At 48.8% G+C, this 22,638-nt stretch overlaps 1 protein-coding gene across 1 annotated transcript in view; it reads left to right on the top strand.

The window, feature by feature from the left end:
- The first annotated feature begins 353 nt into the window (after positions 1-353).
- The window catches only part of efnb3b (ephrin-B3b), a 71,862-nt gene continuing 49,577 nt past the window's right edge, over positions 354-22,638 (top strand). Inside the window, exon 1 of the mRNA XM_071916263.2 lies at positions 354-1,637. Coding sequence (XP_071772364.1) covers positions 1,489-1,637 — 149 coding nt within the window. The 5' untranslated portion in view covers positions 354-1,488. The remainder of the gene's footprint in view (positions 1,638-22,638) is intronic.

Here is a 22,638-nt window from a genome sequence, read left to right as displayed (position 1 = left end):
CTAGAGGGGGAGGGGGGGGGGGGGGGGGGGGGGGGAAGGCGGGGGGGGTGTCGGTCTTCTTGAGCGTTTGAAAGGAGGCAGAATAGAGCGCCAGGGAGTCCGGGGGTCCGAGTCGGGGGGCCCCTGAAACTCAGAGAGAAGGGAGGGAGGGAGGAGGTGCTGAAAGGGACTCGATACCGCCCCCCCCGAAAAAGCCTGGAAGAATTGCGCTCCGTCAGTGCGCCCTGCCTGCCAGTCGGAGGATGGGGATTTTTTTTTTTTTTTTCATTCATCCACGTCCCCTTTTTCCCTCCCCCTTCTCTCAAACAAGCCAGTCGGTCTGTCAATGCGCTGCGAGCATTAGGGCAAGTCAAACCAGTGGGATTTTGAGGCAGAGAGACGGAGGAGATAACGAATGAAGCGCTTTCCTCTGGCCGAGAAGCGACGCGTCCAGCTCTCCAAATGATGCGCCACATCAGATAGGCGTCAATTTTACCGAGAGGGACCGATGCGCACAACTCGCAGCTTATTTTTAATTTTTAATTTTTTAGCACTTCACAAGTTTCATGTTGCGCTTTTGTGCGGCATTATTAGGCTGGAGATGCTTTTCTAGCGCTTGAGTTTGTTTCTTTTCTCCGTTTTCCTCTGTTTGTAGATTGAGTTGATTCTTGGATTTATCATCGACTTGGATCGTGTGATTTTATTAATTTCAAAGAATCCACTGCTGGAGGATTTGCGGATTTACAGCCTGTATTTTCTGCCTTTATGTGTTTTCAGAGAGGAGAGTAAGGATTGTAATGCGCATTGACTAAACCCACCGAGCATCAACATGTCCTTATGAGGATGGAGCTGTGGACAGGAGTCACATCTTTTCCATTTTAAACGCCGTACCTTCACCGTTTGGGCTTGATCTCGACTGTTTCTATTCAACAGACTGACTATATTTCTTCTCAATCCAGCCTGATCTGTTGGGAGGTGGATTTCTGCGGGAGAAAACAGGGTAATGGGAGAGAAATCACACAGAGTCGGCACCGAGAACAAGGGAACATTGTTTGGAAAAAGACAATTAGGGCGCACCGAAAGGCAACAGAAATAGCTCTTGGGTGGCGATAAATTTCAGAAATCGATTCACTGGAGTTATATGCGAGCTAAGGAGCGCTGCTTCGGAAGAAAGAGGGACTAAACGACAAAATAATTGGAAAGTCATGGGATTGGCGTTCAAATAGTACGGCCGTGGACGCGCAGAAAATAGCGTCGAATTTGGAGACGTCCGTCCAGACGCACGGATTGAAGTTTCTCCTGTACATTTCAGCGTGTGGTTCTGATTTGATTAATTTTGATTTGTTTAATTTTGGGCTGATATCCATGCGGTTGTACAAGGCACGCTTTCTCCTCACACTTTGACTGTCTTTACCTATAGCCTGCTCGGCTATAGTCGAATATCCTTTGTTTGGAGAGTCTCCCTGCAACAGCATAGAAGCTATAGAAAATATATCCCATTTCTTTTAAATGGGGCTACATATTCGGGGTGTCGGGGTTGAAATGGCGTGTCGAGGCAGTGGGAATGGATTGGGGATCCTGCTGGTATTCTTACTGGATTTACTGGGGACGACGGCCAGCAATATGGAGCCCATCTACTGGAATTCCCTGAACGAAAGGTAAGAGTTCTGTGGCTTGCAGACATTATTTTATTTATTTATTATTTTTTTTAGTAGCCTATTAATTGCAGGTTTACACGCCAAGTTGTCAGCCCACGCAAAAATCTCTAATTAGTGTCATTTCACGTTAGTAAACGCAAGATCTGTAGCGAGCAGGGGATTTTATGACAACGTTTTCTCAACGTTAAGTTAACTCACTATACTATGAACTCACTACTGGGCACCACACACACACACACACCACAAGTCCCTATAGGAATAGTATAGGCTAGTAATACCATATGAGACATAAAAAACCCATAAAGTGCGATAAGGCCGCTATAAATTCTCTATCACGCACCACAGACACACTATAAGTCCCTGTGGGAATATTAGTGATTTTTCCTTAGGGTTTCCATTAATTCGTGGCACCTTCTTCCTAAAATAACACAAAGCCAATTGTTAATAATTTAACAAGAGCGCAAAAAAAATCTATAAAGAAACTAAGACATTTAATACATTTAGACTTGCACTGAAAACGGTCCTAATTCACAGCGGGCAATATTTAAGTTGTGAGTTTGTCACACTTATGTAGAATATAATGGAAATGCCTGCTGCAGTGTTTATTATATTAAAAGCACTTGCCTTTATGAGCTTCGGGCCAGTGGACGAGGCCTGTTTGGTGTGTGCGGGATAATAAAGACCGGTCTGATGCTCTAATTGGTGCTGCTGGATGACCTTGATTAAAGTGCAGGCCCTGGCCCACAGGCCTCCAAACCGCCCCGTCTGGCCACTCCGTCGCGTTCATTTGCATTTTTTTTTTTTTCCCCTGGAGAAGGTGTCAGGCATTAGCTGAGGAAATGTCATTTTAAACACCTCTCAGCCGTCCGCCTTAACGACCGACACCACTTTCCTCACACCTCTGCCAATTTCCCTGTGTCTGAATGGACGCCCGGTGGCGGTTGGAGGAGGGAGGGAGGGGGGGGTGGAGAATAACAAGTCGGCTGGTGTGGAGGTGATGTGGGGCTATTAGTGATGGTCAATTCACTACACTCTGCATCTAATATCATTTGCCTTAAAAACTCCAAACCCACTTATAGGCTATAGCTGGACTACATTTCTGGGTACAAAGTGGATCAATGACTAATGACTAAGATATTACTATTTAGTCAGCTTGATAAATTATTAGACATAAGTCACCAAACTATCAGCTTGGAGGGAACACTGGTCCTGATTTCTCCCCTGATGTGATTTTTTTATACTAGTCTGTAGCTTCCAAATACATTACAGGTGATTTTTCTTGATCTTTACTCTCCATTCTAATGCTAAAGAGCAGCAAGATCAAGTCGGACTCAGTTAGGTTGAGGTAGGTTAAGGTTGTCGTCCCCAGCTGACGCCCATGCCGGGGGCTCTTTCGGCGACATAACAGGTTCTCAGTGCGTCCCGTGTGCTGTAAGCTGCAGCCTGCCCCGGTCCTGTCTCTTTCCACAGATGTGACCGTGAGTGCGGGCCCCCCGCTGTGGAGCCAGGCATGAAGCCCTTAATGAGGGCTTTTTGTCAGCGGTGGGTGGATTCACCCCGCGGGGAGTAGAGTTGGACACGGGAGGGTAATTTTCACTGAGAAGCTAACAGTCTGGGCTTTTCGAGGCCTTACAGGTGATTGTGCGCCCATTGTTTCCTAATGGAGGTTTTTTGTGAGGTGGGCGTCATGGTTTAGGGAATGGGCCCAGATGACAATTAGAGGGGTGGTGGCTTTGACGCCGCGCAGGCCTGGGCCTCCATTATCATTCTCGCACATTTGCCTGCTTATATCTTCCAAATGCAAAGCCTATTGTATACTATATGAAGCTTAATTCATTGTTAATCAACTTATTAAGACTTATTTTCTTGGATGCTTAAAGGCCGTTTTACGCAGCCTCATAGTTGTTTCTGCCGGGGCCTCCACACGACAAGACTAGCACTAGTTTCGTCTGGCCTCAGGGCAAGACTAGGTTTTGGCCCTGGCTGAAATATGTTAAGAACTCCATGCCTGTCCAAATAGCGCGTATCTCCGAAGGACAAAGTCCCCGAGCCCACACACACACATCTGGTTTGTACTTCTGAAAATGAGGCGAAAAGTAAGCAGAGGCAGTAGGCTGTATCAATCGGGCGCAGGAGCGCATGTATGGTTCACATCTTGTCTGTGTAGCAAATGGACTGTCACGTTGTTAACCTCTGGACCTCGGCTGGATGTGCCGCTTTGAAGTTTCCACCGTCCACCTGCAGCTTCCCCTCCGCCTCTCCTCCCATCTTTCTTTCCGCCTCCGTGAGCAATCTTTGGCTCCCGCTCTCTTCCTCCTCTACCTCTTCTCTTCTTCCTCCTCTCCTCTCCTTTCACACCCTCCCCTCCCCCTTCCTCATATTTTTCTTCCTCTCGTACCGTCTCTATTTCCGTCGCCTCCGTCAGCTCCCCTCCCTCCCTCCCTCCCTCCATCCCTCTCTGCCTCTTTTTCCTCCTGTCACTCTCCGTCTGTCTCCATCTCTATCTCGCTCCGTCACTCCTCCCGAAGCACTGACCAGACGTGGCAAATTAGAAACATGTGTCACATCAGCCACTAATTATAGCGCCGCGGCAGCCGCCGCCAACGCACCCGAAGACGCGTTGCGGAGTGACAGAGGTGAAGTGGAAGAGGAGGCGCCCAGCGGAGGATACAGCCTCGGACTTGGCTTATCTGCAAAGTGGAGTTTACCCGCCAGTTTTGAAGTCATGCATGGTATACGCTGCCTGAATATGCGGGATGAAAATGTAATTGCATTCGTTTGCTTTGATGGCGGCTCAGTTTATGGCGACTGACTGATGTTAGTGACTACTCTATCATGAGAGATGAAGGGAAAGGACAGAGAGGGAGGGATGTAACAAAGACAGGCACCAATGGGTGATAGTTGCTGCGAAGAGAAACAGAGAGAGAGCAGAGTTGGGGGAGGGAAGGGGGGAGGGAAGGAGGGAGGGGAGAGCCAGTCCTAACCCTAAGTAAATCAATACCGGTTAAGTCTCAAGTGCCAATACAGGTTCTGCTTGAGGAAGGGAGAATTGAACCAGAACGATCACCTTGGAAGAGCTTTCCCCCCCAGACATACATTATCCTTATCTCAGCATCTCCTATTATCGGCCTTACACGGCCGCCCTAATGAAAGATCGAATCTTACATTACTGCACAGGAGTTTGGGGGGGGGGGGGGGGGGGGGGGGGGGGGGGGGGGCGGTGACCCACACACACACACACACACCTGGATCAAAGACAGTAGGTCACACTGGAGGATGCACACACACACACACACAAAGGGTAAACCGAGAGAAACCGAGAGAGAATGTTGGCTTTGGTCACTCCGCCGATCACAGCATATGGAGTTTTGTAGCTTTTGGCCCCTTTTTGCAAGTTTGATTTCAGCCCCACCCCCCCCCCCCCCCCACCCCCCCCCCCCCCCCCCCCCCCTCTGTTCTTGAGGCCAAAGCCATTCTCTCATCCACCGTTTACCCCCTCCCCTCCTCTCACATTCTCTCTCTCTCTCTCCATACTTTAGTAAACGGCTGTAGATTATTGTAAACGGCTGCCGAGGGTGGGCGTCTCCTCGCTCGCTGCTCGCGGGTGACTTGTACTACAACTATTCCCTCTCAGATCCACATTAAAATTTAATCCCCCTTCCCGTTTCTCAATAATTCATTAATCGCCGGCTAATTGCGCCGGATAAAAGACTAGCTAACTAGGCTAAGTGTTTCAACTACAGAGGAGGAAAAAAAAACGGAGAAAAGACTCCCAAAAAAAAAAAAAAAAAAATTGCTGGAAATCTTCTTGGGAGGGCATTCGGGGGATTGAGCACGGAGAGTGGAATAAGAGTGTTAGTAGGTCAAATTGGGTGTCGTATCAAAGGGAGCGCTATTTCTACACCCGTTTATTGATTGTTTGTATGTTCGAAACTCCACACCCGGTTTCACCCCCTCCAATCCACCCTTAGGTTTCCCCTTCATGAATAATGCATGGCTGCACCAGGCTTTCTGGGCTGTATGGATAAGTAAGCAGGAGCCTGGTAAGCCTACATGCATCCTTAGGCTAAATGATTAGAGAATATCCACTGGGTCGTTTTTTTTTTCTTTTTTGGGGGGGTAGGATAAAGACCAGAGAAGGAATGCAATGGAGAGAAAGGAGAGCGAGAGAGACGCACAGAGGGAGGAGAGCGACGGAAAGAATATGAACCATATTGCTGGAGCTGCCTGTTAAAGGAAGCAGGCAGCAGAGCCTTATCCCCCTTCTCTCTCTCTCTCTCTCTCTCTCTCTGTCTCTCTCTTTCCCCCATAACTGCTTTGCAGTGAAAAAGCGAAGTGTGTGTGAGTTTACGAGCTGAGAGCAACAGGAGCTGTGAAAAGAGGTTTCAGCTGATGTGGCAGAATGGAAAGGCCAGGGGAAAGAGAGAGAGAGAAGCCAGCCAATCAGGCCGGAGGCTGGGATCTCTCTCTCTCTCTCCCTCTCTCTCTCTCTCTCTTTCCCTCTCTCTCTCTCTCTCTAACGCCTCGGGCAAAAAAAGGCAGGCAGATGGACAGACAGGTATGCAGTTGAACATGCCCATGTGTAAAATTATGCACATGTGAACACACACATCCAAATATATCGCAGCCACAACTTCTGGACAGATGCCTAAACACACACACACACACACACACACACATTACACACAGAGATGAGCCTCAGGGGGCTTGACCTCTCCTCCCATCTCTGCTGGACATGTGTGTAAGAGTGTGTGGTCCTGATATATCACCCTTGTTGCATGTGTAAGCATTAAACACACACACTGCCCCTAGACGGTACACACAGGAGGGGCAGATGCGCGCACACACACACACACAAAGAGGTGAGGAAATTGGCAGGCGTCATGGACTGTTGTTCCACCCGGAGTTCATTCATTATTTTATCACTCGATTATAAGTTTATTTGGCAGGGGCAGCGCGCATTCATCAACATCATAACAGCCATAAAGCGGCGTTGTAAATATGCTGGGGTTAGCTAAAGAACTAATTTACTTCCACAGTCCCTTGGGCATTAGAAGTGACTTTGGGATTTTGGTAATTGTTAAAAGTGCTGATGATTAGGATGAAGGAGATTAAAAGCGTGTGGCTGGGTGAGCTAATGCTGATTGTTGGAACGCATGCAGAAACAACTAACTCTCTTCTGGAATCGCATGCGCGCACAACACACATGCACATATGTTCACACACACACACACACACACACACACATACACACACCGGTGCAGGGTGGTGGTAACAGTAATCCAGGCCGCAGGTCTGAAGGGGTCACATGTGTGTCCCAGCATCACTGGGCAGATTGCCCTAGGTGGCTGAACCCAGAGCTCAGCCCCTTAGTAAAGCCAGCCAACACACACACACACACACACACACACACACACACACACACACACACCGGCCTCTCATTAGCTTGCTTCGCAACACACCCTGCCTAAGCAGGATCATCCAACCCTCCTGGCGGCATTTGGACGGGTCCAGGTCAATCCCCCCTCCCATGGGTGAGAGGAGCGGACTGGTGGGATGGGAAGCTAGTCTGAGGCTGTGTGTGTGTGTGTGTGTGTGTGTGTGTGGAGGGGTGGTTGGACTCTGCATGCCACGTGCTGACAGCTGAACCCAGGCCAGAAGAGACCCAGAGGAATGTCGGGACACCCTCTCTCACACCTTTCCTCACCTCCTCCGTCCTTTTATTTTCACTTTCCCTGCAGTCTCACTCTCTTCTCCTCTCACCCATCTCCTCACCTCTCCTCCCTCCTTTCACCCCCCCCCCCTCTCCTCCTCCTTCTCTGTCATCCCTCTCTCTCCTGGCCCTCCTGGCTGCTTGGCTTTGTTTAACCTGAGGATCACACAGCTCCCGGCTCTGCTGCTCTGCAGATCTCAACAACATTAGGATGGGCTCATTGTTAGCTGCCCTGTGGCACCGACACCAGTCCAGATAAACCGGATAGCAGGGAGGGAATTGATGCTGTTGTCACCTTGTGTGTGTGTGTGTGTGTGTGTGTGTGTGTGTGTGTTCGGGTTCTTGTTTGCGACAGAGGAAGTGGTAGGTGTGTGAGTTTGTGCTGTGAATACTAAACTGTGTTCGGTGGAAAGATCTACAAGAAGATCTGAGCTGTTTGGGTACGCATGCATGCGAGCAGGTATGTGTGTGTGTGTGTGTGTGTGTGTGTGTGTGTGCCTGCATTCTCCCCTCAAGCAACATCAAGGTGGGGCCCCCATTTGCATAGCCCTACTCACGGTTATGCAGAACTTGTAAAATGCAAACCAAAAGACAAAGCGTCTTGTTCTCTTATCTCCCAGTCACTTCCTCGGGAGCCACAACTCGTTCCAAACCGTTTCGGTCTTCGCGTCCTGTCGTTTCCATCGGCCCCCGAAGCTCCATCGCTCTCCCCCTCGCCGTGGGTCAACATGTTGCTTTGGTTGGACTCCGGCCCAAAATTGTTTTAGAACTGAATGTTAAACGGAGACGTGTGTGTGTGTGTGCTCATAACTCGGCACAAGAGAGACAGATGAGCGTGTTTACGGGTAGACAGCTGTGCCTTGTCACAGCTGACGTTTTGGCTAACATCGCCCGACCGACGTGAGCAAGAGGGCAGAAAGAGAAGAAGCGGGGGGTGGGGGGGGGGGCTGTCAGGGTGAGATGGAGGGAGGGAAAGAAAGGAGAGGAAGAGAGCAGAGGGGTTGACAGGGTCAGAGAGAGAAACGGAGAAAGAGAGGGGGGAGAGAAAGTGGCGGAGGACTGGAAAGTATGAACGACAGGGTGAGGAGGGAGAGTTAGGAACCTCTAGGAGAGAGATGGATGGTTTTGGGAGTGCAGCAGGGTTTGACAGTAGTAGAGTTTGATGTGACGCGGCCCAGATAGAGAGTGACTGATGGTCTATAGGTCACCGCCATGACGAGCCGCTTCCTGCTCGCCGCCCCCCCCATTCCTCATTACTGACACATCCCATAATATTTACCCAGCCCCCAAAACCCGGTAAGCTTTAAAGGAGCGCATTGACTTTTTGGGCAGAATGAGCTCTTTGATCAACTCACCGTGCAGCGATGAGAAGATTGGGAGCAGTTTCCCCCCTCGGTGTGTTCGGTACGCTACGATGCATATGATAAGACGAGATGATGCGAAAGCGCCAGTTACTGAACATATACAGTGTGCTAGAGTGTAGACTACATATATACAAGGCTGACAGAGGTGGAATTGACACCGATCAACAGTAAGTTGATCAAAGACGCAATTTGCCAAAAACAAAATCAGCTCCTTTAAAGGAAAGTTCCACCCTTGGATACTCTGATACTGTTTCATATAATCAATTGCTTTTCGTGGTGTACCCACTTTCCCTCAACCTGCCTCGTCTACTTCTACCCCAGTTAGTGATTTCCTACATTCCCCAGAATGCCTTTCAGCAACCCCCAGAGAACGGGCCTGAGTGGTTGCATTCAGCTGTGGGTTACACATGTAGATATACTGTAGTAGCGATAGAGATAGCACAGTAAGAGCAAGAGAGCGAGAGTTTTTCCAGTCAAGGAAAAGCGAGAGTCGTACCCTCCGTCTTGTGGCTGCATTGCATTCTGGTCTATTGAAGCTCTCGGCATCCTCGACAATGGATTTCTCCCTGTGTGATTGTTGAGCGTCGGTGCAAAATGGTGAGTCTAGAAAGAAGCCCTTGCTCTTTGATTCTGAGGGACTGACACCAAAACCTGACGTTTACCATTGATACACCACCAAACAACAAAATGGGCCCAGAAATGCAAGGTACATCGCCACTAGCTGTTTTTTTAACTTTGTTGAAGTGCTTACGGGTGGATTTTTCCTTTTTAATAGCTCATTTTACATTTATATTTTAGGCCTAAGAAGCTGTTATCCAGAGTGACTTATAACAAGCACCGAGAGTAGCAAGTAAACACACATGAATCACCATGCCTGCAAGGAGCCTGGTAACAAAGAGGTGCAACTATTCACTGCTAAACTACAAAAACGATAGATAGCTTTTATTTGTGTTATGTTGTGTGTGTGTGTGTGTGTGTGTGTGTGGGGAGTTTGGGCGGGAGGAGGGAGTCCTCTGGCTGTTGCAGTAGATATTTGGCCTCCTGCGTGGGAGATAGGAGACCTGTTACTCCAAAGCATCTTAGCGTTAAGATAATCTTTGCCCATTGACTTGCAACGGGCCAGAGATGATCCTCGCGCTAAGAGGCTTTTCGGTGGGGAACCCTGTCCCACTCTGTTCCACTATAATAACAGCCATTCCTCTTGAAACTTGGCTTATGTATGAAAGTATGTATTTATTACCCCATATGAATACAGCCATAATTCTCTACCTCATATCTTGTAATATTCTCCATCCTTAAAGTCTTACCACCTTGATTGTTTTTCCAGCCTTCACGCTCCTTCCTTCAGATGCACGTGTATGCGTGTGTGTGTGTGTGTGTGTGTGTGCATGTATGCATAGCTCTAATTAGGAGGTAAAAGACCATACTGTGAGAGTAGCCCATCTGGCTTTGGCATTAGCCCATAGCTGTAACAGTCTATAGGGAAACTGTGACCTTGGCTAGTTGAGCAGGGAAAAATCATGCTCCATTTGCCGGGCCTGTATTAAAACACAATTCAAGTAGAATTGGCGTTGGAAATGTAAGATCAGGAGTAATTCTTCAGTTTTGGACACATAAACACTTGCCTGCGTGTGAGGGAGCTAAGCCAGCACTTAAAGTTGTCCTTCATATCTCACTTAGCGGAGATGCCATACTAAGATAGATCACAGCATACCAGGTGATTCTGTTTAAGTTGTTTTTTGCGTTTCAAAACGACTTAATTGCATTTGTGCATAAACGGCAATCTCCTCCATCTCTTTTCCTGCTTGTATTCACTGCCGTTGAAATGAGGACAACTGAAAAACAACTTCACTTCAGTTGAAGGATTCCATGCTCCTATATGGATTGAGAAATTTCCCGACTCAAAAATGCATTGTCATCTAGCTAAACACTAGACTGCTAGAAAGCTAAACACTCTCTTAGTTTCTGAGAAGTGGACATGTTGAAGATAGGAATAGGTTTAGGGATCGGTTTTCCCCCCCGACGGCGACGCTTTGCGGCCGCATACAAGAGTAAACTGCCTTAATACCTCAAGATGGTCATTTCTGTTTTTTGGCAGCGCACAAAGCGGAGCACAGTGCTTTGTTGTCCAGGACAAGTCGCCCTAACCAGATCCATGTTGGAGAGAGAGAGAGAGAGAGGGAGAGAGAGAGAGAGAGTGGTGCAGTGGGTTGCTGCCCCATCCACATGCCATCATCTGATACCCCGGCACTGGCTAATACACAGCTCAGTGTGCATGCCTGCAGCTACAAGGCGGCTTTCTATAGCGGTTTTACCCTTCTTCTTCTCTCTCTCTCTCTCTCTCGCTCTCTCTTTCTCTCTCTCTCTCTCTCTCTCGCTGTCTTCCCTTTGTCCTCCTGTCCTGCGGTAAGCGTTAACACACCGGCACGCATACATACATACATGCATACATACACACCGACACACACTGACACACCAACACACACACACACACACACACACACATATTCATGCATGCACCAGATGAAAAATGTTATTGCTCCCAGTGCTGGACAAAGTCCAAGTGGAGGGGTTAAGTTTCCTCACAGCTCCCCCCCCCACCCCCATCTCCCCCCCACCCACCCCCATCTCCCCCCCACCCCTCCTTCAGTAGCGTATCGCTCGCTCCTTCCTCTCTCTCTCTCTCTCTCTCTCTCTTCCACTCCTTCTTCACCCCCCCCACTACCACCTCATCTCACCCCCCCTCCCCTTTATCCCTCCTCCCTCCGCTCCCTGCGAACAAAAGAGCTCCCCTCCCAGTGCTTCACTGAAAGCGCCTCACACACACACACACACACACACTCGCTCTCTCTCTCTCCAGCGTTCACACTCTCCCACACTCGTACACGCAACCCCCCCCCCCCCCCCCCCCCGTCGTCTTGCAAAACCCGTCCACCTCTCCTCGCTAATCCCCCCACTCCTCCTCCTTCATTTCTCCTTTCTTTTTTCTTTCTCTCTCTCTCTCTCTCTCTCTCTCTCTCTCTCTCTCTCTTTCTCTCTCTCTCTCTGCCTCACCACAGCGGGCCAGTGTAAATTTCCATCCCTCCATACCCGAGCCTCTATCGCATTACAGCTAGTTGGCAGACGATAAAGTTTATTCCCTTTTTTAAATTGCTCTCATTCTCTTTCTCTTTTTTCTCCCCCCTGCCGGCTCCCTTTGTCTCTCTTCTTCTTTGTGGGTGGTTTGACTAGTTTTGATCTGCAGTCTCTCTTCCTCTCTCTCTCTCGTCCTCTCCTCATCCTCCCATCGCCGTCCACCAGTAAATAGATCCTCTGTAGTGAAGACAGGATGAAGAGTCATGATTACCTATCAGAGTGGTGTCAAAGTAATTTGGGAGTTCCTGTGAACCAGAGCTCGACCCCGCTTCCTCGACTCATCCCGCGCGCACACACACACACACACACACACACACACACACACATGCATGAGCAGATGTGTCACTCCTTCCCAATTCCCTGGAAAAAAGCTATTCACTCATTAGATATCCCGTCTTCCCCACCTCCTGATTTCTTTCTCTCTTTCTTTCTTTCTTTCTTTCTTTCCCTCTATCGCTCCCTCTTTCCCTTTCTACATCTCTCTCTCTCTCTCTCTCTCTCTCTCTTCCCCATCCTCTCTCTATGGGAGTGCAGCTGTAGTGCAGGTCCCCAGCCACAGGAGGGGAAAAAAAACAGATGGAGCGCCATTCTTTCTTTCTTTCTCTCCTTCTCTCTCTCTCTTTCTTTCTTTCTTGCTTTCTTTCCCTCCCTCACTCCTTCCCCCCACAAAGAAAAGCAAGCCAGAAGAATGCTGGTCCGTGGGGGGAAAAGGGGGAGATGGGACAAAAGCCTTCCTTTTCGACAGCCTCTCTCTCTCTCTGTTCTTTGGCTTTTAGTTGATGGATGGGTGGCACTACTGTGGGTCACTGTGTCTGACATGTGGAGTCCTGTACCGTGTGTGTGTGTGTGTGTGTGTGTGTGTGTGTGTGTGCACGAGGATATTTGTGCCTGATGCTTATTTCCGTTACGGTGGTTCTGCACTGATAACCCTCTGGCTGTGTGGTCTTGGGTTTCGAAGTTGTTGGTGTGTGTGTGTGTGTGTGTGTGTGTGTGTGTGTGTGTCTCCTTCCCAACACACAAACAGCTGCTGTGGTGTTTGTGTTTGGTTCTCCTTTTTTTGTGTGTGTGTGTGTGTGTGTGTGTGTGTGTTTCAGTAAAGCCAGTCAGTCCCAGTTAGGCCTAGCCCATCTGGAGCCTAAGTCTTGGGTGGCCGTTATATACGGTGTGTGTCAGTGTGTGTGTGTGTGTGTACACAGCTGAGCATTGCAACACGTCCAGTCGCAGAGGTGTGTATTCTGGCGCTGGGCAAATCATACACACTGTGCCTCTCATTTTATCTGATTTCTGCGGGCCTTAAAGTAGCCCGCCGCCGCACACAGCCAAACAATGCAGCCATTGTGCGTAAGTGCTGTAATTCAAATGGATTTTTCAGGTTATCTCTTTTTGAATCGAAGCCTTTGTTTTCCCCTTATGTTTCCTCTTAAATTTAATCATTCTTGTGACGGGCGAGCTAACTCCATTATGGTGCCACTTAGCTAGAACAAAAGAATTCACTCAAGGCCTTGTTGAAGTGCTTCTGTACCCTTATGATGCCCTTGCGCATTGGAGAGAGAGAGGGACGTGTGTGTGTGTGCGTGTGTCTGTGTGTGTGTGTGCCAGTGCGATTTCATGCGGATGTCAGCCGCGCGTCATTTGCGTGGGTGCGTGTGCTTGTATACATGGCCTGCGTGGGTTTGTGCACCCCCCCCCCCCCCCCCTCTCTCTCTCTTCCCTTTCCACCGCCACATTAAGCATTATTTGCAAAACAACACAATCATGCGAGACAAAGCGAGGTTTTATTGGGCCCGAGCGTGAAAAGAGAGCGTGAAAACAACAGAGGGCCGGCCTGTACCACTTGACCCTGTAGTGGGGGGGGTGGGAGGGGGGTCGGTGTTGGGTGGGTGATTAGGAGGGGAGCGAAGGGTGGAGGGTGGAGGGTGGAGGGTGGGGATAATCCCTCCAGCCATGCCGGCCCCCCTGCGGTCGGGCTCTAACGTGGCGCGCTGGGCTGTCAATCACTCAACAAAGCTGTCTGTAAGGGGATTATGGACCCGTGGACCCTCCCTCTCTCTCTCTCTCTCCCTCTCTCTCTCTCTCTCTCTTTTCCTCCTTCTCCTCTTTCTCTCAGGCCATCTCTTGCGTCCGTTTTCCGTCCCCATTCTCCAGTCCAAACTTTTCACCCTCCCATCCGCGTTTTTCCTCGGTCCCCTTGTCCCGCCCGTCCTCCTGCAACAAAGTGGACGCTGTGTCTTTCTCCCGAAACACATTTTGCTTTGCTGTCTGAAGCTTAGTTTATCTTCAGCTTTCCATCCGTCCTCCCTCCGTCCTCCATAAGCCCCGTTTCTCTCTCTCTCTCTCTCTCTCTCTCTCTCTCTCTCTCTAAAGCCCTTCTCTCTCTTTCTCTATCTCTTCGTCCCACCCGTACATTCCTTCTCTCCTGGAGAAGAGACAGGTGTGTGTGTGTGTGTGTGTGTGTTTGGTGGTGAGGGGGGGTGGTGAGATGACAGGTGTCAGCCACCGTCACACTGAGCAAAACGGGCAAGAACTAGCCCATGCCGTGTTCTCACCTGCGCACACACACACACACACACACACACACACACACACACACACACAGAGAGAGAGGTGAAAGCGGGACGAAGGTAAAGAGAGAGAAATATTCAGCTCACTCTCATTTATCTCTTCATTTATCATCATCACTATCATTATCTCTCACCCTACCATATAGCATCATTTATAAATGATGGCCTATTTATGAAGGGATATCCCACTGAGAAGAAGAATCGCTTTTTCAAAGGAAATCTGGCCAGGAAACGAGTATAAAAGTTGCAGACCAACCACATACAAGTCAGAATAAGGTCAAAGTCTCATAAAAGGGAGAATAAATTCAAATCTAATGAATAAGACACATCCATATAAGCAGCATTACACACAAAACACATTATTCACACACTCATTTCTCCCTATTTTCAGCCTGTGCCACCCTCAACAGACACATGGACCCAGCCGTCATCGAGCTAAATGTCAACTCTCCCATAAATGTGACAGATAGCCGGCGGTCTTATCTCATCTCCTAGTCCTTAACCGTGCTGTTTTAAACCCGACCGCTGTTTCCATAAGCTTGTACATGTGGTGACAGACGCCCCTCCTCCTGCCGCCGCTCCCCATTAAAACCCTCTATCCCCCTCCGTCTATCTCTCCGTCTATCTGTCCGTTAAGTGTCTGTTTAGCCCTAACAGTCTGTCAGTAGTCGGGCTAGTCGTCACTCCGCACCTCCTTTAACCGGTTCGCCCACCTTTAGTCCTGCTTTATCCCTCCCTCTCGCCCTCTTGTTGTTATTTTCACTCTCTGCCTATTCTCTCTGTTCCTCTCTTCTCTCTCTCTGCTCGCTGTTAATCTGATCAGTTTGGCCAGTAGGTCGCGGTTCTTTGCCGGGGGTTAACTGGTTAATCTGCCGCAATCCCACGCATAATCTGGCCGCTGTAATCCGCCGCATGGGAGAGCCGCACATTACTCTTCCTCCTGATGGACTGACAGATCACTCACAGGTTTTCACAGGGTTGGATTGTGTGTGTGTGTGTGTGTGTGTGTGATTTTTAATTGAAGTTCAGTTTGATTTCCGGTTGTTTTCAGATTTGGTTTCCCAATTTTAGTTGAGTGTTTAGGTCTAGTTTTAGTTTGTCTTTAAGTTTTAGTATTTGAATGGTTATTGTTGTGAAAAGTTTAAGTTGAAGTAGAACTGATAAGGCCAATTTCCACTCTATTCTATTCTATCCTATTCTATTCTATTCTATTCTATTCTATTCTATTCTATTCAATGCATGTAGCATTGCCCTGTAAATGGTTATAGTATGTATCAGTGCAAATGATTCTGAAGGATTCTCTCTATAGTTTGACAAAAATGAATCTGAGAAGAATGTGTTTATTTTATTTTATTTTATTTATTTAGTTTTGGAGGTACAGATTAAAGATTCCATTCTTTTTTCTCTTTCCATCGTTTTTAATCTTATTTCAATTTACCAAAATCTATTTTTCATGGCTAGATTTTAGTCTCATTTCCAGTTAACAATAATAACGCCCGAGGAGACAATGATGCAGAGAGGGAGAGAGGGCAGAGAAGAAAGGAGGGGCTGATTTAAAAAAAAAAAAAAAACAGATTGAGGGAGAGATGGGAAAAGGAGTTATGCAGATAGAGAGATGCTGAGATTTAACAGGAATACATTTTACCATTAAGAGAAGCGAGATTAGACGACGGCAGGGAGAGAAAGGGAGGAGAGAGAGAGAGAGAGGGAGAGATAGAATGTGGGTGACAGGGTTGTTATCTGTCAGGCGGCTGGTGGCTTTAACAGCTGTATTATCTTGTGTATCGCATTTTGGATTAAGCTTCATTCTCTTACGCACGTCGCTTTCTGATTGACGCTCTGATTACACACATTCACTGGCAGGAGAGCGAGAGAGAGAGAGAGAGAGAGAGAGGTGGAGGGAGAGAAATGAAATGAGATGAGAAGGGAATGAGGAGGAGGGAGGGATGGAGAGAGATGAAGGGAGAGGGAGAAGGAGAGACAGGGAGGGAGAGGTGGAGAAAGAAGGAGGAAGAGAAAGCGAGAGGGAGGAGTAAGGGAGCGATAGAGAGAGAGATGAAGGGAGAAGGAGAGACTGAGGGAGAGAGATGGAGAAAGGAGGAAGGGAAAGAGGGGGGAGAGAGTGAGAGGGAGGGAGAGAGGAAAGGACATGGAGGGAGAGAAAGAAGGAGGGAGGGAAAGCGGGAGAGAGAGAAAAGAGATGAAGAGGCAGGGAGGAAGATAGAGGGACAGAAGGAGGGAAGAAGAGGGGGAGATAGGGAAGAAAAAAAGGAGGCGGAAGGTAGAAAGTGAGGGATTGAGAGAGAAATGAGTAGAGAAAGAGGAAGAAAGATGGCGAGAGAGAGAGAGAATGTGTCACCTAGAAACTGTATTTGGTCTCACTTCACACCTTCGCACGGCACTTTCTCTCTCCCTTCCTCTCTTTCTCTATACCTCTTCCCCACTCTCTCTCTCCCCCTCTCCCTCCGTTCTCTCTTTGTCGCACGTGGATGTATCTCTCACCGCTCCTCCGCTCTCCCTTTCATACCCTGCAGTCTCTCACCAGCAAAACTTCTCATGCTCGGTTTGGTGTGCAGCCTGTCAAAGCTAGCTTTGAATACACACACACACACACACACACACACAGCGGCGTATTCCTATAACTCTAGCATACAGCCGAGGGAATAATAGAATCAAGGAATACTCGGAGATAAAGCGGAGGAGGGGGAGGAGGGGGGGAAAGGGAGGGATAAAGCGGGCTGAGAGGGATAGAGAGCTTCATATTATTAATTTAGCTGGAGAAAGAGAAAGAGAGAGAATTTCTTTCAATCCCCCCCCCTACACTGCCGCTTCTATAGAGCTCTATAGTGGCACACAATCACACAATGGAGAGATTGGAGGGTGGAGTGGTGGTGTGTGTGTGTGTGTGTGGAAAAGGAGAGAGAGAGAGAGAGAGAGGTAGAGATAATCCACCCTGCTGTATAAACCACGGCCGTTAACCGTTTCGTACCTTCCTTCGCTCTCCTTCTTCTTCTTCTTCTCTGTTTCTATTCATCTTCTATCTCTCATTTTCTCCTCTTGCTCTTTACCTCTCCCTCCATCCCTCCATCCCTCCCCATAGCTTCTCATCTACCTCTCTGTGGGCTCTCTCCCTTAATCCCCCCCCCCCCCCCCCAACATTTCTTCCAGACCTATAGACTAGAATAAACCTGCCCACACCCACCCAAGAGACTGTGTGTGTGTGTGCAGACACATACACACACACACGCCTCTTTGTGTCCCTATGCATGTGTCACGTGTGGGTGTATGTTGTGTGTGTGTGTGTGTGTGTGTGTGTTGGAGAGTACGTCTGTATGTTAGCAGTTGGCAGTCCGCTCTCCCATCGACGTTGGCAGAATATCTTCTCATCTGGCACAGGAAGGAGGGAGGGCGTCCCATAGCGAGGGATTACACCGATTTACACACACACACACACACACACACACACACGGAGGCTCATACACACACTTACTGGCACATATTTGCACATTAAGAAATGCAAAGCCCCATGCTTGGAGCCGCGCGCGGGCTTATTTTGGGGGCGCTTTTGCTCATTCAGACACTACAATATCAGTTTCAATAAATTTATTAGCAAGTATTATGAGCCGGGAAAAGTTTCAACACGGATTCTATCGTTCAAAAAAAAAAAAAAAAAAAAGGACAGCCAGAAAAGATGTATCCAGTCCTCGAGGCTTAAAGGAAAGCTGCGATGTGTTGAGAGGGAGACAGTAAATATTTGTATCCGCGCGGAGAAGGGAAACATTTCTTTATTTTTCTATGAAGCGAACGGTCCAGGATGCGTTGTGAGGCGCTTCCAGCCGCTCCTGTCCAACGAAGAAGTGAAAACGTCAATGGAATGCATTTGTGTAATAGGCCCCGCTGACAGTGCGGCAGACACCAGCGCCGGGCGGAAATCTTCAGAAGCCTGTTACTGTAAAGCCTAAGTGTTTCTTTGTCTCCGGAAGAGAAGATGGAGAGAGCGACAGGGAGAGAGAGAGAGAGAGGGAGGGAGAGAGTCGGACCAGTCTTTGTGCTCGCCTGATTGATAGGTGTGTGTGACCTTTTGCACCTCTCCAGAAATCCAACAAGTCATTCTCTCACCTTCTAGTTGGTCCCCCCCCCCCCCCCCCCGCTCTCTTTCTCTTTCACACACACACATGCGCGCACACTTTCAGACAGGCCCCTGGATGGAAACCTAATTCTGTCTTTTCTTTCTCTCCTTTTAAAAAAAAAAGCCTCCCAATTACAGCCACTCCATTTTCCACCTCCCTTCCTCGCTCCTGCTCTTCCCTCCCTCCTTTCTTAACGAGCAATCTCGTTAACGTCAGAGCACCTCTTTCGCTCTCTCTCTCCCTCTCTCTCTCTCTCTCTCTCTCTCATTCAGGCTTTTTGGCCCATAGAGAGAGACAGAGAGAGAGAGAAGTGGAGATAGAGAAATCGGAGAGAACAAGTGCAGGAGGAGAGGTTGAGGGGAGGGGAGGCAGGGCGGGGGCAGAGAAAAGCCACAGCCTCCATAATAATGGCCAGACAAGTGTGCGAGATTACTGCCCTGGTTTCAGGGGGGACGTAATTATATGGCGCGCAGCCTGTCAGAAAGAATGAGGCGAGGGGGGCTGTATTTAGTGATGCACCAGTGAGAGATTGGTGAGGCGAGGGGGGATGACTAAATCCGCGCCACAGCCTGGGCGGTTCCGGACATGTGTGTGTCAGTGTGTGTGTGTGTGTGTACGTGCATGCGTATCCACATGATGAGTAATGTTAAGCCATTGAACATTGTAAATTATTCAGCGGCTTCATGCGTGGAAACATTATAATTCCCAGTCTGAGTGTGAATTACCCTCCCATTTTACCCTCAGGCGCGCTTCTCCCTCTGCCCCGCGGCCTCATGGGAAATGGAAGTAAACACTGTGGAAGCCGGACTTGCGCGTAAACCGCTTGGTACTCCCGGTGGGCGACGGCACCTATCCTGTATTCTGAATGGCGTAGGCTTGAATCCGTCCCATTTGTCCCGTCGCTACTTTCCATATACGGTCTAACCAAGCAGAAATGCCTTAAAAAATGGTCAGGGGGAAGGAAAAAAAAGCCGGACTAAATTAAAAGCAGGCCCTTCTGGCGCTTAGTGTGGGGTGGTTAAAGCCTGCACTTCCCCACTGAGTAAAGGCTCCCAGCAGACCTTCCCATTCCATCCGGTTCAGTGGCTCCAGCTGCTGCGCACCGCCGCGTTATTTACTCGCCGTCACTCTCCCTCTCTCCTCGCCGCTTCCTTATCTCGCACACTTTGTGACCTTTTCCGGCACCCCAGACGAGGAAACCGTTGCCTCGGCGACGTCAGAAATCACGGGTTTATTTGCCGAGTAGGATGAATATACGCCGCTGACGCTCAGGGGTGCGAGGGCGACAGGAGCTCGCGTAAAGTGCGAAGGGGCAGATGCATATCAGATGGTGTTAGATACTTGTTGGAAGGCATTCTGGGAAACATAGGAAATCGCTGAAGTAGAAGCAGCCGATGCAGCTTCATCACCAAAAAAGTAAATTCCAACACACAGAAACTGTGAACATCATAAATTGATGAGATCTAACAGCGTAAGAGTATCTGAGGGGTTTTCTCTTAAATTTACCCTAAATATATGAAGCCTTCTGGATGTGTTGGGGCGTTTGAGGACGGCGAAATCGTAGGAATTTTCAGTTTATTCAGTGTTAAGTCCTTTTCCGCCTCGCAACTGGCTAGAAGTTTGGGAGAAGAGGGTTCGAAGTTGGTTTGTGGTGGGTGTGGGGTGGGTGTATGTGGGAGTGGGGGGTGAGTGGGAGGTGAACTCGCACGCAGCATTAGTTCTGCTTGAGCTGATGTGTTAATTAGCCAGCCGGGCGCATAGATAATTAATGAGAATCATGATTAATGACTGTACAGTATGCGCGGCTAAGGCGGAACGCGACTCACTGATAAGGCGGAAGGAGGAGGAGGATCACTGGCTATTTACCCTCTGCTGAATGCCCGTCGGGTGTGTGTGTGTGCGCGTGTGTGTGAATGCGAGATGTTTGTATGTGTTTATAAGTGCTTGCACATGTGAGTTTGTGTATCTGGCCTGTACCCATTTGTGTGTGTGTGTGTGTGTGTGTGTTGCCAGGCGTGGGCGTTTGTGCCAGTGTGAGTTAGCGGGCCTGGCAGTCAGTAGGCCTAATAACAGACTGCAGCAGGTCAGGGGGGCATTTAACACTTCTAAACACACTGTCAGTGCTGCCCACTGATGCCAGATCAGAAGAAAGACCTCACACACTGAGTCTCAACAGTGGAGTCGGGGACATGAAGAACTGATCTGTTGTAAGTCGCATTCCTGGGGTGAATACACTTTCAATTAGGGACATTGAGTTTTTCTTCAAAAGTCAGAAGAACTGGCAACATTTGCCATAAAAATGTTCTTATATCCAACCTACAAAGACATTATTGAGAATGAATTCACTTTTTGAATTGTGCAAAATTGAAAATCGACCACAACCCATCATGTCAATTTAAAATATAATTTACTGTATTTTAATTTGGGTGCAGCAGGCTGGCCTATTGGTTAGAGAGCTTGTCCTTCAACTGCAGACCCTATACACTGAATCCCTACCTGCTCCAGGGTGCTGCTCTGTAACTGACCCTGACCTTTGACCTCCCTGCAGAGGAGGAGGGGGGTGGGAGCGCGATAACACAATTTCCCTACGGGGATAAATAAAGTATGACAGTATTTAAACTGATAACATAAACCGAGTGTCCAAATTAAGCAACTTTATAATCTTATCTGGCAGAACGTGGTTAGACTAAATGAGTAAATGGAATTAATTCACAGCAAAACACAGATAACATTCCTGTGATTCTTATTGAGTTTAGAGGCTGAATTGAGATCCTGTGGCTCAGGGAGCAACACTGGCAGGGTTGGGGGTTCGAAACCAACGGCAAATGTGTCAAGAATCAAACCGCTGTTCGCCGCAGCACCCGATGACACCCGGCGCTCATCTGCGATTTGTTCGCAATGAATACTAACTCGGCGGTGACATCACCGCCTCGTGGCGAGAGGCGGTTTGACCGCTGACCCGCCCGCAACAATGGGGGCCTTGACCTCCCATTGGTGGAAACGGCAACATATGATACTGTCCTACCCAATGAGGGCGGAGGCTTGGGAGCAAGCTGGGAGGGGTGAGAGGGGTGACATACCGCTGCTCGCTCGCTCTGTGTGTGTGTGTGTGTGTGTGTGTGTTAATCTGCTTTGTCTGGCTGGATGCACCATCAGCACTGGAGTGACCCTTCACCCCTAACCTCTCCTAGGGGTGGGGAGGGGGGGAGAGGAGGGGCGGTGCCTGCACCCCATACACTCAGCTTCCATTAGAGCTATCTAGATCCATCGCATGCATAGAGAGAGAGAGAGAGAGAGAGAGAGAAACAGTGAATCTGTATAAGGCTGTATAAGGGTTCTTGTGTCTTGAACACTAGGGGATGGAGAGTGTGTGTGTGTGGGGGGGGGGGGTGAAAAGGGGAGATGGAGGAGGAAGGAGATGAGGAGTGAAAGAGGACGAAGAGACATGAGGAACGTTGTGTTCTCTACTTTCTCTTTTCCTCTCTCCTCTCTTTTCTGACGAGGAGACAAATAGCTATTGTCATCTAAGAGATGCTGGAAAAAGCAGTTCTCCTTTTTTTTATTTTTTTCTTTCCCCTCCGCTCTCCCGCTCCCTTTGTCTCCAGGCTGTGTGTTGGAAGAAGGATGACAAAGGCCATTTTCATGCCCTCCGTCTATCTCTGTCGCCTCCTCCTCCTCCTCCTCTCTCTCTCACTCCTCCCTTTTTTTTCCGTCCTTGTCTCCCTGTCTCTCCTCTCACTTTAAACCTCTGTCCTCCGGCCTGCCCTCCTCTCCTTTCTTCTCTCTCTCTCTCTCTCTCTCTCTCTCTTTCTCTCTCATGCTGAGCCTGCCATCTCTTTAGTCATGCCTTATCCTTTCTTTCCGTCTTTTTTCTTGCTATGACACCGTGTCCTCGCTTTCAACCCCTCCCTTCTTTATCTCGCCTCCATCCATCCATCTTTCTCCTCTTTTTGCTTCTCTCTCTCTTTCTCTCTCCCTCTCTTCCTCCATTCACCTGCCACTCTCCTCTGCCGGGGGTCGGCCTAATTATTCCCCACTCATCTCCATTTCTCTCTCTCTCTCCATTTTCTCTCTCTCTCTCTGATACAGACGCCCTGA

Source organism: Centroberyx gerrardi, chromosome 23 (genome assembly GCF_048128805.1).
Source record: "Centroberyx gerrardi isolate f3 chromosome 23, fCenGer3.hap1.cur.20231027, whole genome shotgun sequence".
Taxonomy (NCBI): Eukaryota; Metazoa; Chordata; class Actinopteri; order Beryciformes; family Berycidae; genus Centroberyx; species Centroberyx gerrardi.
Note: the sequence above shows the minus strand (reverse complement) of the source record. Positions and strands in the feature narration are given on the sequence as shown.